General features: G+C 33.8%; 1 protein-coding gene across 1 annotated transcript; it reads right to left on the minus strand.

The window, feature by feature from the left end:
• Nucleotides 1-210: 210 nt before the first annotated feature.
• Sod2 (superoxide dismutase 2) lies at nt 211-17,254 on the minus strand. Its single transcript, XM_089093309.1, has 4 exons — nt 17,119-17,254; nt 10,274-10,464; nt 4,260-4,376; nt 211-633 (listed from the first exon to the last, which is right to left on the minus strand). The coding sequence occupies exons 1-4, from the start codon at nt 17,154-17,156 to the stop codon at nt 305-307; spliced, it is 675 nt and encodes a 224-aa protein (XP_088949435.1). The 5' UTR covers nt 17,157-17,254; the 3' UTR covers nt 211-304.
• Between the last annotated feature and the right edge of the window lie 2,681 nt (nt 17,255-19,935).

Consider the following 19,935-nt stretch of genomic DNA (forward strand, 5'->3'; position numbering starts at 1 on the left):
CCATTTCCGGAAAAAGTGGGAGGTACACCCTCTGAGTTTTGAACAAGATTTTTAATTAAATAAATAAAATTTACTTTAGCTGCGCTTCAACAGTAGCTGTCAGTCAGGTCAAGATACTTACAGTTTCGCAACCAGTTGCAAAAAAAGACAATACCGCAAAAAAGAGTAAAAAAGCCTTCCACCTCGAAGTTTGTTCAAAATAAACACATATTGCAAATCTATAACCTATATTTAACCTTCATAAAACAAAAAAGAATCACAAGCAGTAAGGTACAAAATTAATCCACCATTCAAAACGGAGACTTCAAGCGTTATTTACTTTTTCAAATCGTTGAGATACATCTTTCCAATTGATAATATTCCACATATTTTTGACATAGTCAGCTCGAACATTTTTATACTGAAGGTAGTAGGCATGCTCCCAGACATCAATACCCAAGAGAGGTACAAGACCAGTTGTTGGTTCAAGAGGATCTTGGTTACCGCAGGCTGCAATGTTTAGACTCTTGGTCGTCTTATTGTATCCAAGCCATCCCCATCCAGAGCCTTGAATGGCAACGGTTGTTGTTGCCATTTTTGTTTTAAAATTTTCAAAAGAGCCGAAGTCCCTCTTTATTTGCTCTGCTAGTGCACCTAAAAACATATTTTTTTCAATGATAAATATTTTAGGAAAAGCAAATTGTCCCTAAAAAATAGTATGGAGTGGGTATGGTTAAAAAAAAACGAAAAAGACCTATCACAGAGAAGAAATAACAAGAAAATGTAAAATATATCAAACTGCAGACGTTATGTTCTGCTTACAGAACTTATCCAATTTGGTTGTCCTTATGATTGTTGATAGAAACGACTATGTCAACAAATTTTAGCAGTTAAAAAAAAAAAATAATTTGAAGAAGAAGAAAATCTTGTATTGATAAAATGTCATAAATTGTCTTTTCTTCCAATTCTTTTTGACAACTAAAACACATTAAGATATCAAATGATCAACCCATAAAACAGCAGTTAAGAGAAACTAATATATCTAAACTCATACATTCATCAGAGTTCCACAAAGATAAACAATTTGCTCTGGAGCGACATTTCATAAACTACAAAAATAAGTGAAAAAAATTTAATTCAGTAGCATATGGCTGCACTAAAGAATGCGAGGCAAAAGGACTTATGCGAAATCAAGGAAAAAATCTGAGCACGCCTGTACGCAGACGGGAGGGGAAAGATTTTTAGTAGAATCGTGCAAAATGTAATGCTAAATAACATCTCACAGTGACAAGACCCAAAATTTCTTCAATGAGTCTGTCATTGGTGAAAAGAACTTCACTGATGAAGAAGATTCTGGGGATAGGGAGGACTCACTCAAAATTTGGCTACCCATTTCTTGAACTTCCATTGATTGATGTTCCTCATCACTGAACGTTTCAAGCTCAAAATCATTCAAGCATATAAGTTACTAGCATAATTTAATAACTGACACAAAAAAAGCGAAAACTGGATCATTTAATTGAAAAATCTGTAGCATTTTTTAAATAGCAGATTTCCAAGGAAATACTAAATTTTTGCCATTAACAGAAAACAGCATACTCGACTTAATTATAAGCCATTTCCTCAATTTGCAACAGTCAAAGCGTTTCTCCAAACTCTGTCTGTTCCATGTATATATTAATTTTTGATTTTCTGTCCATGTCTTAATTATAGTTATTCAAAATGCAGAACATATATTTTAATTGTTAGTATTTTATCATAACAAAACATGATTTTTTTTCTTGTTCTCTCCTTATTAACTTTTTTTTACAGCAAACTAGCAGTTTCCAAGTAGTTACGCATAATTTAATGTAACAAATCATCAATTGTTGTTAAATAAATTTAAAGAAACTCTGAAAAAAGAAGCGTTTCAAAGAAAAAGAAAGAGCTACATTAAACCTCATACAAGCGAAACCTCATACAAGCGAAACCTCATACAAGCGAAACCTCATACAAAACCTCATACAAGCGAAACCTCATACAAGCGAAAATAAAGTCAGATATTAATTCAAATGTAAAACTAACATAAATGACTCCCAAGAAATAAGTGAAACCCAGAAAATACAGAAATTACAATAAATAATACCCCTTATACCATGCAAAGACCACGACGTGACTTGTGCTTTACTGAAACCTGTTCTTTTTGTTCCAATCTTAGATCATGTCTGATAATGAATTTTTAAATGTGTTTCTTAATCTGTTACACTGTTCCCTATGACAACAGACTGAAAGGCCTGGCCACTTATGTTAAGAATGATTTTCTCTTACTTGCCATCACTCTTTGTATTTGCCACTTGTCTGTATTGTGTTTATCTGCCATCCAAGGCCGTATCCAGAAGGAAGTTAGGAGGTCTGAACCCCCCCCCCCCTCATCCCTCAAAATGTTTGTTTGACTTGTAAAATCGTAACAAAAATGCATATAAACAAATTTCTGTTGTGTTTTCTAAAGGGTTTATCTGTGGGTAATATTTCTGTTGTATTTTCAATTTTGTATTTAATATAAAATTGGAAGAGAAAGCATTTAAAATGTATTTTAATCTCATTAAAGTGCAAAAGACGTCCTCCTGGTATTCTTGCTAATAGTTGTGCTCTAAAACTTTGGTTGAATGGATTTATGAAATATAATTTAAATAGATTGATTGAAAATCTACATAAACTTTGAGCCTCTATAGAGTTAGGCTATTCTTATCACTGTTATGTTACAACTCTAAGTATAGACAAATGTAAATCTATCATCCCTCTCAACATTCCCTAAAATCTTCATCTTAATACTCTTAGGTCTCCCTGGGATATCACAGATAAACCCTTTTGACAACCTTGAAAGCACATATTGTCTTATAATTTCGTTCGATATCCCTTTCAATATGCCCCGAGAGCCCGGACTTACGACTCTTAGCCGTTCCTAAAATGTTGAATACAAGTCCTTTAGAAGATCTAGATGCATATAGTATCTCTCGATTCAGCTCAACATACCCCTTAACATGCCCTGACAGTTTCAAATTAATACCCCAGCACATTCCTACAATATTGAAGCTACGCCTTCTTGAAAACCAAGATGAACATAGTTTCTTTTGACTTAGTTCAACGTCTCCCTCAACATTCCCTAGAAGTTGCATTTTATAAACTTAGTCCTTCCTTAGGTATTGCAGATACGCCCTTTGAAAACCTTCAATTCATTTATTGTCTTTTTATTTAGTTAAACGCCCTCAACAATGAAATTCCCAATGAAATAAAACTAATTGTAGTCAGAGGCGCAAGTAGTCGCAGTCACAGTTGCCTTGGGCATAGTAGTAATAGTAGCGGTAGTGGTATGCACAGAGTGTCTTTGGTTAGTTCAACATCCTTTTCAATATGCCCTGAATGTTTTAACTTAATACCCTATGATGTTCCTGAGTTGTTGCTGACACTCTTTTGACAACCTACATGCACATTGTGTGTTTTTAGTTCAACCTCCTCCTAAACATTCCCTGAAAGTTCTTTTGAATTCCCTTGAAATTTACTTGTTACCTTTTTTGGAGACCCTGTTACCCTTTTTTTTTTTTATCTAACATACCCCCCCCCCTTTCCCTAAAGTAAATCCAATATGGGAAAAAGGACAAATTGCATATCTTACAGTCCTTGACCCAAGGACTGTGTGGGGGGGAGGTCAAGCCATCCCCAGTGGCTTAGTTATTTTACCTTTCAACCATGCACAACAAAATATCTATCTCAAAATTTTGCTTGGGTGTTTTAAGGGGAGGGCAGCACAAAAAGGATGTGGGAGAGGAAGGGGGAAGGGCTGTCTACCCTCCTATAACTTTTGACTCTTAAAAAGAGTATTTTAGCTTTAAATTTCTGATCAAATGAGTCCCCCTCCAAAGTGTCTATGACAGCTCCTTCCATTGAAAGTGGCTTGGTGAAAAACTAGAAAAAGCACAGTCCTCTTTGCTCTCTACTTAGGCAGTGCAACAGCGTTGCCATGACAAAGAAGCTTTTAAAAACTAAAAATCTAAATCAGCTAAGATTAACCTCCTACAATTGATAAATGTTAGACGTATGAACTTTGCCAAGTACTATGTCAAGTATTAAAACAATCAGAATACTGCTACCATGTCCAGCACATTTTTAAAAGAGAAGATGGCTCAATACACCCGCAGTGATAGACAGAACTTAAGTAAGTCATAACAATTCACTTTTTTCAGTCAGAAAGACCAGGGTAAGTCCTCCGAAATTCAAACCAACATTATCTTAAAACGTTTTACCTGAAGGCTCTCCACCTCCATTTGGTGAAAGGTTTTGCCAGAAAATTGAATGATTCAGATGCCCTCCTCCATTAAATTTCAAGATAGGTGTCAATGCAACCTCTGTTACCAAGTCTCCTATAAAATGAGGAATCAAAGTTTACTTATGCTTATGGGATATGACAACTTTCGTATTTGCCTGCCCTGTTACAACAAAGTATACACACCAAGACTGCCATATATCGCATATGTATTTCTGATATTTTGACATTTTTGGGCTTTTTAAAATTGATTTTTAAACATGCATCAACTGATACAAAATATGAAATCCTTGGCAATCTCATTAAACTTACATCATCAAAAGAAAAAATAAGCTTTTGCTTTAAATCTCAAAACTGCTAGTACATTTTGCTTAAATTAACCAAAAAAAGGTGACTTTCCAACAAATAGTTACAAAGAAAAAAAAATACCAGTTAAAATCTGTTGCATAAATTAACCAAAAAAGGTGACTTTCCAAAAAAATAATTACCAAGAACAAATTACCAGTTAATCATAGTTATTTCTATAGCAGCAAGAAATACAAAGGTCCTTACTACATGACTCTGTTCTGAATTGGCCATGCTTTAATAAAATCGAAACAATAGTAAAAAAGAGAAAAACGAGGATTATACAAGCCAGTGAAACATATGAACTAAAATGCAAATATTTCGGTCAAGACCTCCGCTTGACCGTCCTCAGTGCAGGATAATAACATCAAAATTACTAATAAAACTCCATGGATACTATAAAATTTTTTTTTTCAAACCTTGAAACGAAACGCAACTAAAGTTTGAAGACCCTCTCCATGTAACGGTGAAGAGGGTTTTCAAATTTTAGTTGCGCTTCGTTTCAAGGTTTGAAATTTTTTTTATAGTATCCATGGAGTTTTATTAGTAATTTTGATGTTATTATCCTGCACTGAGGACGGTCAAGCGGAGGTCTTGACCGAAATATTTGCATTTTAGTTCATATGTTTCACTGGCTTGTATAATCCTCGTTTTTCTCTTTTTTTTTACTATTGTTTTTAGTATTTGTTTTTTTGAGTTACCCTTTCACCGTTACATGGAGAGGGTCTTCAAATTTTAGTTGTGCTTCGTTTCAAGGTTTGAAATTTTTTTTTTATAGTATCCATGGAGTTTTATTAGTAATTTTGATGTTATTATCCTGCACTGAGGACGGTCAAGCGGAGGTCTTGACCGAAATATTTGCATTTTAGTTCATATGTTTCACTGGCTTGTATAATCCTCGTTTTTCTCTTTTTTTTTTATTATTGTTTAGTTTTATCATGATTAGCCAGTGTGGTCTCAGAAATTATTTAATAAAATCCATTAAGAAAAAAAAAAATATGCAATGTATCTCTTTTTGTTTGAGAAGATTTGATTACATCAACAGAAGATAAGATCCAAGGCAAATTTTTCTATGGGAAAGTATGGAGCTTTGAGGTAAAACAGTAAGTATTTATTTTGTCAATAGTGAGTTACCTGACTTTTCATAATCAGAGACAGGGCTCTAGCATTGACTTAGCAAAGAACTATGTGCCACATCATGTATTATTTGTTAGATTACTGATTCCTGATCATGTTTAGAAAAAGTGGTGATGGAAACTTTTGAATTTGGCTCATTTAATTTGGAACTGAAGGTTCTTGTGCCTTTTTCAAGGTTCAAATGTAATCATAGAGCAACCACTGCTCTCCCATATCTATTTTGTTACCTGGCCCCCATAACCATGAGACCTATGACCAAAAAATTCGGATTTTTCTCAATATAGTCAAATCGTTCAATAAATATGCTTTTGGGTATGTCATAAGTCTCATAGCCCCTGGGGTATGCAAATTACCATTTGTTTATAGGCAGATCTACAGTGAAAAAAAAAGTTAGGTTTTATCTTGGGTATTCAACTAGCTCAATATTTTCAAGGGTCATTCCCTGGATCAAGAGTAACATGCATTTTGCTGGGAGGATGGAGGACACATTTTTGATGACAGATATCTTTCCTTAACTAAAACAAGAAACATTATTTATGGTTAAATGATCCATCACTTCATGTTCTATGTGCTTGAATTGGATCCTACCATTATTTAAAGAATGGTAGGACACCATCATTCAGGTGCACAAAAGGTTCCAAAGCTGCCAGTAGCAGAATTACAATAGCTGCCATAACTTTAGCAGCATAACTTGTGTTTTGACAGCTTTGCTTTGAGCAAAAAGTATTTTTATGTGTAAAGTTTGCAAAAAAGTAACAAATGTAACTTAGTATAGCTTGCAATTAGAAATGTCAATAGTTTTCTGAATCACAATTAACAATGTAATCTAATTCAGTGACAAGCCATATACTAGCCATAAATATTGTACTCCATAATTTTATATGTACCATTTTATCAAAAATACTGTATCATATTTACTCTAATACTGCCAGTGGAGCATATTATTCAAAATCTGAAGTATATTGTACATTGCTTACTGCTGTTACTTTATGGATAGAGTTGTACACTCCAATGCTATTGGTATTAAAAAAATAATGCATACCAAACTGCATGCTTGATACTCATTGACCACTATGCTACAACTATAAAAAAGCCCCATTTTATTTTCTGGGAGAACAATATTGATTGACAGCCTCGCAGACACATGCATTATGAAGCTGTGATATTAGTTTTGCCCTAATTTAATCCCCAAAATAAACAGAGAATTTCTGCTACATTGTAGTGTGGTTGTTTTAGGCTACTAAGCTTCCATGTTCCAGCTTTCCCATTACCTGCTTTAACTGTATGTACAGCTTGATAGTTACCAACCCTTTTAAGATTCTTTCAACTGACGAATAAGCAGTTATCAGAGAATTTGGCTATTTGTGCAAGATTTGGACAAATATTCACTTTCATTTGAAGACAGGAGGAGTAAGTAAAAACTTGTCCACAAGGACAAAGGATAACAACGACTTAAAATTAAATTTTTACATAGCAATATACTCAATGGAGCTTTTAGTTTGAACAAGTTTTAAAAAAACAGCAGCATGAGAAGAGATACATTTCTTTTTCCAAAAGAGAAGAGATATTTCAGAAGAGATTACTGTTTGATAAATCTTCAAACGCATACATCAGGTAGCAGAGTAAGAAATAAAGACTCAGTTTGTAAAAAAAAATAAGTCTGAAAGGAATATAAAACTTTACAATAAAATCATCTAGAAATAATAACCAAATTTTTACTTTCAGCAATAATATACAATTTTTTATGAATCATGTTTTGGGTTCGCTTCTGTTTACTGCATATAAATTAAATACCGTACAGTATAATCACAACTCAGTAATATTTGCCTACTACAATCTTGGCGAGTATAAAAGCTCCACCCATATACTTGTATGTCCTCATCCATCAACAATTCAGTGTATATTACCCTGGAAAACATATTTTGACAGAAACTCTCTCAAAATGCCCTTGGAACCAACTCGAGACTTTGCAACCTATTTGTAATTTCTAAAAACATCTAATAATAACATTACACTACTAATTACCAATTTTTATATATGTATTGGAAGAAATTAACTTAAAATTAGATTCTTTAAAATTTAGTGTTACAAGGGTGATGCCAAGTTTTGCATTCAAGAGAAATCTGACTTATCTACCTGTGAAAAAATCGAACGCTGCTTATATTTTTACGTTCTCTGGAGCACTTGTATCTTGGTCCAGCTTTGTATTATGGTTGAGATAGGGAATGATTCTACTGTATATATCTATCTATAGTGCTTCCATTTTAATCAACTATTCCTTGAATTTGAACAGAATCTATAGCTTAATTTTGTTTCATTAAGAGGGGGCAGAGGGGAGGGGCTGATTGTATTTCGGAAGAGTTTTTAATGGCAAATCCAATTTTACCACAATATTTTTAGTTTTATTGTTTTTCTCAGAATTAGCCTTCATACAGGGCTAAAAATTGCTCAAGCATTAGAAGTTGTGGAGGGAGGCCTAGGTATTTAGAAAAATTTCCAATGCCCTAATTTGAGCAGAATATCTATTCTTTAGCATTTCTCTAAAATTGGAGGAGAAGGGGAATACATTTGAACATAACAGGTTAGATGCAAAATAAAATTCTCAAGGAAAAAAGAAAAGTACTTAATTTTTACATACCAAATGAAGCAAAATTCTACAAGTTTTTATATGGTGAAGATTCCTGGCAAAAATATCAACCCCTCTAATTGGTACTTGTGTATTATACCACCAACGCTCAAGAAGTGAAGTTTGGTTAATCCTGATAAAAAATACCAAAACATGATGAAAATACAATACTTAAGAAACAAATTTGAGCTATATATTTGCAGGTTGGGGGGGGGGGGTGATAGCCTGAACTAATTTAACCCCCACCCCCTAATGTATAAACATAGGCCAAATTATATAATTCCAATGTATTCTGTCACCCGCCACTTGTCCTCCATAGAGCACAAGAAAATTATTTCTTAATAGAGACAGACAAAACCGGTTTGTTCTTGAGTTTTACAAAGCATAAACTTGAGTCTTGGTAGTATAATGCGTAAGTACCCTTAAATCTATCATGCATTCAATTATTATGTATTTAAGATTAATATATTATGCCTAAAACCTAGAGTAAAAGAAAATAATACTCAAACTAAATTGCAGAAAATAAGAGAAAAAGGTCTTAAAAGGTCCATTTAATTTCTGAGTAAATAATGGTTATATTTTCAAAGAGCATAAAAAAGGTCTGTAATGTTCATCTAATTTACAGCTTGATAATGAAAATATTTCCAAATTATGAAATACCCTCCCCCTCTCTCTGCATAGGTGCCATGATTTCCCTTTTTCATTTTAGAATAATTTTTAATCTAACTCTCTTATGTTTTTAGACCTTTGTTAAACAGAATAGCAAAGAAAAAAAAAAATTAATTCATGGTCCAGATGTCTAAAATAACCCTCTTTGCACCAATGCTCAGAGTTGCACTGAACCTAATGTGTTCAAGTAAAATTATTTACCATGAGTCACAAGAGAATCTGATGAAATGGCATAGTCTTATACACATTATGCTTTTACTAGCATGGGACGAAAGGTCAGTAATTCAATGATCTATGTCTGGTTTTTGATGTGTAGTAAATAATTGAGACAAAAACTTTGGAAAGTAGTAAAAAATATTATGTCAAGTTAAGTGAAAGCAATAGTTACTAGGGTTGGATTGTCACTAGTGATAAATCATTAGGGGTGGCAACCGTGAATGAAAGGGAATTTTTGGGGAACCAATTTTTTTTGAGAAGATAGATTTTTAGGGAAATCCCCAAAAATTCAGGGATAGTGGGAGCACTGGTATTTTCAGGCAAAATCTGCCAACAAATTTTTCTAGGTCATGAAAACTGCCAAGTAGTATTGCTACTATGCTACCCCACTATTTGTATGGCAGACCGCAACTTGTGATTTGACAGCTTTTCTTTGAGCAAAAATTATTTATATGTATAAAAAATGATATTTTCAGACAAAATCTACCAACAAAATTGAAAACTGCAATGTAGCATTGCTACTTTGTTACCCCACTTTTTGCACTGCAGCCACCATTGCTTAATCTATTTTAAGGTCAATAAATTTTTTAATTTCTTACTAAATTGGACATACACCAAGAGCACTCACAACTGTTACACAACAGGCCATAGGTGATTAGACAAAAAAAACTTAACCCAAATGTAAAATTTCTTACTGAATTTGACATATAGGCTGCAAAAGCTCAGAAAATTTGTTGATACTCACACCAAATGATTTTAGCTGCTTGATTAAAATAAATGGTGTCAGTTTGGTTTCAACTATGAATAATTAATTTAATATTATTTCCATAGCTTCATTTGCAGTGTCAAGGCAGGTGAGGCCAAATAGCAAACACAAGCTTATGCTTAATTGTGTAAAAATGATACAAGAAAAACACTTTTTTTTATTTTAATGCATCTACATTTAATATATATTTTTTTGTCATTGACTAGGAAAAGGAGAAAAAAAGAAATAGACAAACCTTTATCTTTAGCTTCAGCAAGTTTCATTTCTGTTTCATTGAGAACATTCAGGTATGTCTGGTGATGTTTTTGATGATGCAGTTGCATGATCTCAGCACTGATAACTGGCTCCAAAGCATTATAGTCATATGGAAGATCTGGTAGTGTATGTTTATTTCTCAGTGTTACACAGCCAACATTTACAAAGGCTCTGTAGGAGAAAAAAAATACAAAATATATTCAATTATATTAGCTAGACTTGGACCTATACTATTTTGCATAGTTAAATATATATATATATATATATATATATATATAATAAATAACCCTCAGGAACAGGTTAATTCCAAACTTGAATCTTGATCATCAACTTTTTAAACATTATTCCAACTAGGTTTACTTTCTACTGTCCTAGTATGTGATTTATTGTGTTTTTTTTTGTACCAGCATATGATGCTTTCTGCATTTGATATGTTTTGCTACCCCTGTCAGATAGTTGATATGCCCACTGAAAAAAGAAGAAAGTACACAAGGAGGGTCACAATGCCTTATACCAGTACCACTCAGAATCTCAAATTTTCTATATAATTTTTTTCTATATTTTCTTCTATCTAGCCTACTATTAATTTGTCAAGTTCATTTTTATGCTCTGCCTCTTCAAAAAATTCAAATACACGCCTAGGAATAAGTGCTCAAAAATTGATTTTAACTGCATTTATCTGCTAGTGTCCTGCTTACCAGTCCAGTCATAGCAGGGCTAGAGAGGCATTCCCTACTAAAAGACTTGTTTTTGAGAGTGATCCCAGCTTGACCATCTGAAATTATCATTAAAATTTACGCAGTCACAGAGGTTAATAAGCTTCATTAAGCTTTGGGAAGCCTCAGTCCAACTCCCAACAAAAAATTTCAAAATCCTTTATCTTTACCTAGACATGCATATCTACAAGAGCCCAGTGAGATCAAGATTAGTACCATAAATGTGCATCACAATTCCAATTAATAAAACAGACCAGAAGGCTGTCAAATCTGTCTAGCAATGGATAACAAAATCAATAATGTTAAAACATTATTCCAACTAGGGTTACTTTCTACTGTCCTAATGTGTGATTTCTTGTTTTTTTTTTTCAACCAGTATATGGTGCTTTCTGCATTTGATATGTTTTGCTACCCCTGTCAGATATTTGATATGCCCAATGAAAAAAGAAGAAAGTAAACAAGGAGGGTCACAATGCTTTATATCAGTACCCCTCAAAATCTCAAATTTTCTATATAATTTTTAATATATTTTCTTCTTTCTAGCCTACTATTAATTTGTCCATCTAAAATTATCATTAAAATTTACATAGTCAGAGGTTAATAAGCTTCACTAAGCTTTGGAAAGCCTCAGCCCAACTCCAAACAAAAATTTCCAAAATCTTTCATCTTTACCTAGACGTGCATATCTACAAGAGCCCAGTGAGACCAAGATTAGTACCATAAATGTGCATCACCATTCCAATTAATAAAATAGACCAAAAGGCTGTCAAATCTGTCTAGCAATGGATAACAAAATGCATAAAGAGGTTGAAAAATAGCAACTATCCATGCTAACTGTAGAAACTCAACAAACAAACTTTAACATACCACCAACAAAGAAGTGACATGATACTGACCTAAAAGTTGTTCTATTCTAAAAGCAAGTCATCAAGAAAAAGAGGTCATCCAGCAAAGCTCTCCTGCAAAAGTGGCAATGCAAGAAAAAAAAAGAAGATTTTTCTCCAACTGTATAAAAAGCCAGTAGAATGGTGACTGTGAGTCAGGGTGGAGAGGTGACTGTGAGTTCACCAACTATTGACAGCTTCAATGTCAATCCTAACAAGGATTAGGAGACCAAACCAAGGCTCACCCAATAGGACCACAGCTTTGGCATAAGTGACTTGAGTAAACTAAATTCATATTGGTAGCAAGCATGACTTAGGGTAATATATATCTCAAATGGTAGGATATTTCTGAATGGCATCTAGCTTATTAAGCCTATAAAAAAAACATAAGACGCTAGACATAAACATCTAAAGAAGCAGAGAATTATCCTAATCTAGGTTAACAGAACAAACAGATTAGTTATAATAATCTGTTAATTTTAATAAACTTGAAGTTAACTCTTCAACTTCAATTCTTAATGATTTATGTTAACCTTTTATAATTATGTGGTTGTTCTTAATACTAATTAAATTAATTGTTAACTATACTTTTAGAATTTATCTATCTCTTAGTCTATTGCCAATTAATTTACTATTATTGATATTGTTGATTACAGGCATTAAGAACCAACCTTGCAACAAACTTGATTAATAGAACTAAGACATACAATATTATTTTATAGAAGGGATTGCAGGCTGCTTGTGGTCAAGTCTTTATCAGACTAAGAAGATCTTGCGCAGCCATTTGTCTACACAAAGTCTACTCATCCCAGTAGGCTACATAATGGTTACAGGGATAGCTGTTTTGACAAAAAAAAAATTATGTCAAGCTGAAGGTATGGTGGATATGAAAACAAAATAAACACCAGTTTAAAGCCACTAATGTGGGATACCTGTTGGCAGAATTTTTGTTCTTTTGGGCAAAATTTACTAGGTCAAAAGAACAAACAAAAAATGGATACAACATTTTTGGTACTTGATTAGTAACCAATAAACACACAAAAACAAATGCATATTGAATTTCAAAGATGCTATTCAAAACCAGGTTTCCACTGACTAGTGAGGTGTTGCTCACTCTGTGGAAACTATTTCAACTTTAGTTTTCTGGGGTTAAAGGGGCAAAAAAAAAAGGAACCTAGGTTAGGTTATGTATTTAATATATGCTACACTTTACCCCCAACCCCCCTAATGTGCAAATATATAGCCCAATTATGTTCATAAACTATAATATTTTTATCCTATTTTGTTTTATTTCATTAGCATTAACAAAACTTCACTTTGTGCATGTTTATTGGTTACTAAACAAGTACCACAATTTTACTTGCCCTTTAAGCTGCTATGGCAGTTACAACAAAAGTGCAAGAAAACACTCTGGCTCTTTCCCCATTGTGCTACAATAATCTGTCACCTAAAGCTTATATATAGGCTACCTGGGATCTTAATAGCCAACTAGTTAGCTAATTTCACAACTGTATCAGAAACTTTATTGATAGCTGACTAGCTGGCTTTTTTAAAATAAAGTATGTATAACTAGGATATTAATAGCCAACTAGTTAGCTAATTTAAACAACTAACATGAACTTTACCCCCCCCCCCCCCTAATGTTCTAATACATACCCTGAATTCTTGACAGCAAAGTTTTGAATAACAAAACTCAGCATTATTTTTGTCAACAGCATTTGAAAAACTTGAAACAGTAGGAAAATGGGTTTGAATTGAAAATCATGTAATTTTGCAGGTTAGGTTATATCTTCTTTGTGTGGTTACAAAAATGAAATACCTTTGGGGCCCCTTTAAGGGCTCAAGATATAACTAGCCCAAGAAGCAATTATTGAATTATGAAAGAGCATAAAAAAGGCATCAAGTGATGTTTTCACTTTCATCCTGGCTAAACTATAGGGTCACCTAGAAATTTACCTGTTTTTTTTTTTCTCTATATATAAACTGTCCTATTTTCTATTAGCCATCTGGTGGTAGCCTATCTCAGTCTTGGTCTGTCTTTAAAACAGTGGCAGATCCAGGGGGTGGGGTGGGTGAGGGGGCATGCACCCCCTCCCCTAGTGTAGTCTAAAGTAGTGTAATTGGTAAAAAATTTACAATTGTGACTCTTGATAAGGAGACATGTTAAGAAAACAATTCTTACTTTAAAATATGTATAATGATCCTAGTTAACATATTATCCAAGGGAAGAACCTTTATCCTCAAATCTTTCCTCGTTTTTTCTTCTTTTTCCGATTTAAAAAAAAAAAATATAAATTTTTGCCATACTTTGAACATATTTTGTAAATGTTTTGAAATTGTTGCTCTAAGTTTGTTTTTATAGATATGTTCAATCCCCATTTTAAGTTCTGTTTTTTTAAACCAAATTTTAAAATACAGTTCTAAGACATTGCTGAACATCTTAGAACCTATATATTAACAGAATATATACCCACACCCCCCTAGTGGGCAAATATATACCCAAAATTGCATTTTCAGTCTAAATATACCCATTATTTGCATCACAGATGAATTTTATCCTCACCCCCATGATGTGAAAATATATATCCTGATTTGGATATATTTAGGGGTTAAGGTAAAGTTTATTTGGTTATATTTAGATTCAGAATGCAGTATTTGTTATATATTTGCACATTAGGGGGGGGGGGTGTATACTCTGTTAGTATATAGGTTCTAAAATATTCATCAATGTCTTAGAACTGTATTTTTAAATTTTGTTTAAAAAAAAAAAGAACTTAACAAGGGGATTCTTGCCAGTTAAACACCATCTAAAAAACACATTTATAGCAACAATTTCAAAAGATTTACACATTGCATTGAAAGCATGCAAAAATAGATATTTCTTTTCTTTACAGTTGGAAAAAGAAGGAAAAAAGAGGAAAGACTTGAAGATAAAGGTTCTCCCCTTGGATAATATGTTAACTAGAATCATTATACATATTTGAAAGTAAGAATTGTTTTTTAAACATCTCTCCTTATCAAGAGTCACAATTGTAAATTTGTACCATGTAATTTACTTATTTAACTCAAGTTTGCATTAATTAAACTTGCTCCTAACACAAGTTTCAGATTAACCTATTTTGCCCCCCCCCCAATTTTTTTTGATCAACCTATTTTGGTAAGTATTTACCAAATCTTACTATTGAGTTACAACTAAAGTGAATATAGGGTAAAAGACCAGTATCAAATTGAGCAAAATTATGTAAAACTTAAAACCTCATATCTTCTTATCAAATTAGAGTTGGAAAGGTTTGTATAAGCCAATGAATAGCTAAAAATCCAAGCTATGCAGCAACATGGTTTTTATTAAAATTATTGAAGATCATTCACTGAAAATGATTAGTTTTTTGACTTATCAAGAAAGAACTCTTTTAGTAAATACCAATTATCCAGTTTTAATGTAAATATAAGTTTAGTGTTTCAGTATTATGCAAATATTAATAAAAAGCTGATAGTCTTCTGATTCTGAAATTATAGGTTTTATTTCTTTATTTTTGTTATGTAAATCCCAAATATTAAATACATATTTTTTTCATTTCACTTGCTTGTCAAAACAAAGACCACACATTGGATTTATGATGACAAATTACTCCCAATGGGCTGGCTCTAGTGAGAGATGATTGGGTCTACACTTGCATTGTGTCATACTGTAGTAAAAAAGGGGCAGTCCAAAGACCCATTGCTATTTTTCCAAAATGCCAAAGAAAAGTGGTCTTTCCCAAAAAGAGGTCTTTTACCCTACCACTTGATGCCTTTTTTGGTAAAATTCTACTTTAGCTACTTTTGGCTATCTTGGAAGGGGTTTAGGTTATGAAAATGAAACTTTCAGGCATGGGTCTACAGGCCAAAGAATGTCCTGGGAAGTTAATTTGGAGTACCTACCTCCACTCCTTCTCCCTCTACATTTTAAAACAACATTTTACCTTAATTTTCAGTTATCAGTTTCCTTTTCTCTAGCTTTTGCTCTGAAAATGCAATTTCAGTTATTTGAGCAGAATTTTAAGGCATATCAATGTTTTATTTCCAGAATTTAGGAAATGTATTTGCATATCTTTGAAACCTTATAAATTGGGATTGAGCAAAGTTGTGAAGCTGAAAACAATTTTGTTGTAACCTAGGCTACTTCATTTAAGCAGAAGATCTATTTTGCAAGGTTTCACTTCTATAACTCACAGATTTTTAAAGGTCATCAAAGGTCAGGGCCCTCTAGAGGGGGAAGTAGTGGAGGTAGGTACTTCAAAATACCTTCCCAGGACATACTTTAGCCTGTGTACCCATCCCTGAAAGTTTCATTTTCCTAACCAAACCCCTTTCTGAGATAGTCAAAAGTAGCTAAAGTAGAATTTTACCCCTTTTCTATGCTCTTTACAAATAGAATAATCATTTTTGTAGGAAATGAATTTTACCCCCACCCCTATAGGCTATATACCAATTCAGGGTGTATATTTGCACATTAGGGGGTGGGGGTAAAGTTTAAACTTACCTCCCATTTACATCATAAATAAAATCTGCCCCCTCCCCTCTCCTAATGTGCAAATATATAGGCTATCCTGAATTGGTATATATATGGGTGGGGGTAAAATTCATTTCTGTCAAAAATGTTACATTTTTGGAAAGAGTATTTCCAAAAATATATACAATAATTAGGAATTAACATTTCCTAATTATTATATTTGGAAAGAGCATAAAAAAGGCATCAAGTGGTATATCCACTTTATTTGTAAGTCAATAATATGATTTGGTAGAAATTTACCAAATTCATTTCTGACAAAAATGATTATTATATTTGTAAAGAGCATTAAAAAGGGCATTGAGTGGTATATTTGATTTAGTTGTAACTCAATAATATGATTTGCTAAATATTTACCCCTATTTTGCACCTCCTCCCCTAACAAAAATCCTGGATTGACCCCCTGCTTTAAAAGCATGCTAAAGTGAAACCAGAAGTAAAAAATGTCTCACAGTTCCTGTACAATGTTAAATTCATAATTGCAATACTTTTCTTACTGCAATACAAAAACGCAGCCAACTTTAGCCTATAAAATTTGACTACACTTGCTACAATGAATTAGGCTAAATATAGCCTAGCCTACCTTCACCAGCTATGGGCTATTAACACTCTGTTTTCTTTCAAAACTTAGCCTTAAAATTTAGGCTATCTCTAATAGCAAAAAAATAGACAATACCTAAAAGATGTAGGCAGGCCTAATCTGATGGACAACATTTCTATATGCTAGAAAAGAAAACCGAGCTTTTTAAATAATGATTTCTTCTAATGGTGCATTTACCGTCAGGGATGATACTTGATAACTTCAATTCAAAATCAACGGGTATTAGACGATTGATTTTTTTAAGAATTGATAAATTCAATTTCAATCGGGAGATTAACTTAGAGTTGTACATGGTTGACATAAAACAGAAACGACCGATCTACCAATTACTATAGATGATCATGTTTAATTTATGTGCAACCGGTAAATGGCAGGAGTATGCATGACTCTCTTATTGGACACATACTTGTCAGGTAAGCCAATGGGACTTTCTTCTTGATCGCAGTAGAGAGAGTGCAGTTTTCAACTATATAATTCTGTAGAAAAAGCCCAAGGCGGTTTTATAAGGAGATGAGTGGGGTATGTATTTTACGTCCAAGAATAGTTGGATATGAAAATGGAGAGTTTACATTTAACAACGTAGAGGATGCATGAATTAATTTTCTGAAAAAGAGTTTACTAAGTTTTAAAAGATGTAAAAAGCTAGAATCACAAGGAGGGTTACTAGCAAAAATACCGGAAGCTTGGACTTCAGAAAGAGTTTACTTTTATTCACTTTAGTTTTCACGAGCTTTTTATGGAACAATTAATTTTATTTCAACTTATTTAAGTGTCTGACATTCAAAAAGAAAAAAATTCGTTTTTTTTAGACCCTTTTTAGTTTATTTCTTTGGGTTATTCCAATTTTCTTTGGTTTTCAGAGCTGAAAAAAAATTTTTATAGCTAGGATATGGTCTCCTATGAAACAACTGACAGTCCTGAGCAATGCTACGAGAAAGCCAGATACTCCTTACAGAACAGACACGGGAGCCTGTACTCTTTTGATATACTTTTCAGGTCTCTAAGGGCACAAAGCCCTGAAAACTCCCTGAAAACCCATGAGACCTTTTCATCACAGCCGAGATCCTTGAGAAGATCATCCTTCATACCAATGTCAAGACTGACAAGTGCCACTTGCATTATAACTTTTGTACTGTAGATAAGCAAACGTACTTGCAACCAGTCGGCGTTATAGAGATGCAAACCTTTTTAGACGTTCTCTATCTCTTTAGAATATTCAATTCGGGCAGTGAAGATTGCTAAGGTCTCTTTGCAGCTGATGGAACTGGGGTGGGGGGGGGTGGCATTTTTCACGCTACGATGAGCCTGAAGCGATTCTAGTATCTGAAAGACTGTCTTTGCTTCGAAGATTGGCACACTTGTCACGAAAGAAGCGCATCTCTAGTTCCCGTCAAAGAGGTATTAGACTTCATCCCAGACTGCAAAACAAGTTACTCACCTGGCAAGTACTTGGCGAATGATGAAATGCTAATTGCAATTAGAGGACGGTGCAGATTCAAGAAGCAAATTTGTTCTAAGGTGGACAAGTTTGAATTCAATGTTTAATGTGTAGAGGCCTTACAGACATTACATCTATTTAATGTCTTCGTCTACACTGGAAAGGAAACCTATAGTTGAAATCCGTAATGTTTCAGTTCCGACATGAACATGACCCTTGTCGATCTCTTGAAGAGCCGGAACAACAAAATCACAGCCAGCAACTAGTTCATGTCCATAGGGCTCATTGACATGCTCAGACCCTTGAGAATGACATACGTAAACACGTGGAAAAAGAACGAAAGAGAGATCTACTCTCTTTTCTTGCTGGTCATACGAGGGAACCCAACTCGTCCATTTACGAATTTAGAGACCATCTGAACCTCGTGTCGTATATTCCAAAGAAAAAAGACAGTTATTCTTACTTCGTCGATCCACTTTTCAGCAGCAATTGAACATGAGAGTATAAACCAGAGGTCATCATGACGTACAAAGCAACAAAAATGGAGTGGACTCTCTAGACCAAAAGTGGTCCATTTATACAACTAGCCACCACACGAGAAGATGGTCCAAGGAGGTGTGACATGCGATCATGTACATAGGTGGAGTCAATGCCAATATCATTCTGAGCCACTCAACACACCAAGAAAAGACTTGACCCGACGAAAAACGCTGATAGAGCTAGGGCGATCCCTCGTCAACCGGCAAATTAGGATCAGAGCAACCCTCCAAAGGGATCTCACGAGCACTGCATAATTTGATCAAGAGCCATACATGATTTTCAGCTGAGAATGTCCCCCACGTGTTTTCTTCAGTTTCCTTTGACTGAAAAGGTCGTTGCGTCATTTGCCCTTTAAGCAAGGACAGAAAATCCAAATATACGTGCAGTTCGTGCAAAAAAAAAAAAAAATGTATCTACGGAAAATTCCAAGTTACTCTGCGAATAGTGGAAGGATTTTTGTGTTTTAGTATTTCTAAGTGATATATCTGAATATTTTGCAAGCTAAATTGGGATACATTTGCAACTGTATTTTTCTCGAATTTTAGAAAGTGGGGTTCCACAGATCCCATTCTGCAGATAGTGTAACTTTTTTCTCCCTGCTAGTAAAGGGTTAAAGCCGGGCGATATTAAATATCAAAATTGATATTTTTGTATATCGGACCAAAAATCAATATTGAATGTCGAAATGTAAATATCGATATCGGAAACAAAATTTGGAAATCTTTGTTTATTTTCAGCTTTTTCAACCATCTACCAGCGAACATCCAACAGAATATTCCAACACATGAAAAGTTCTCGGTAATATCTAGTGAAAATTTGAAGTTCTAGGGAGGAGGGAGGGGCAGTTGCCCCTCTTCCCTACACCCATGCAAGTGTTAAAGGGAGTTGGGCAGATTATTTTAAGAATGTGTTAA

Source organism: Artemia sp. Qi Xiang Cuo, chromosome 8 (genome assembly GCF_049724085.1).
Source record: "Artemia sp. Qi Xiang Cuo chromosome 8, ASM4972408v1, whole genome shotgun sequence".
NCBI lineage: Eukaryota > Metazoa > Arthropoda > Branchiopoda > Anostraca > Artemiidae > Artemia > Artemia sp. Qi Xiang Cuo.

Excerpts from the sequence above, each read along its gene's own strand:
- Sod2 (XM_089093309.1), bottom strand. The coding sequence starts at position 17,156 with ATGTTGTCCATCAGATTAGGCCTGCCTACATCTTTTAG. Across the intron at positions 10,465-17,118 it reads GGCCTGCCTACATCTTTTAG|AGCCTTTGTAAATGTTGGCT; the intron begins GTATTGTCTATT and ends TTTCTCCTACAG. Across the intron at positions 634-4,259 it reads TGGAGGTGGAGAGCCTTCAG|GTGCACTAGCAGAGCAAATA; the intron begins GTAAAACGTTTT and ends ATATGTTTTTAG.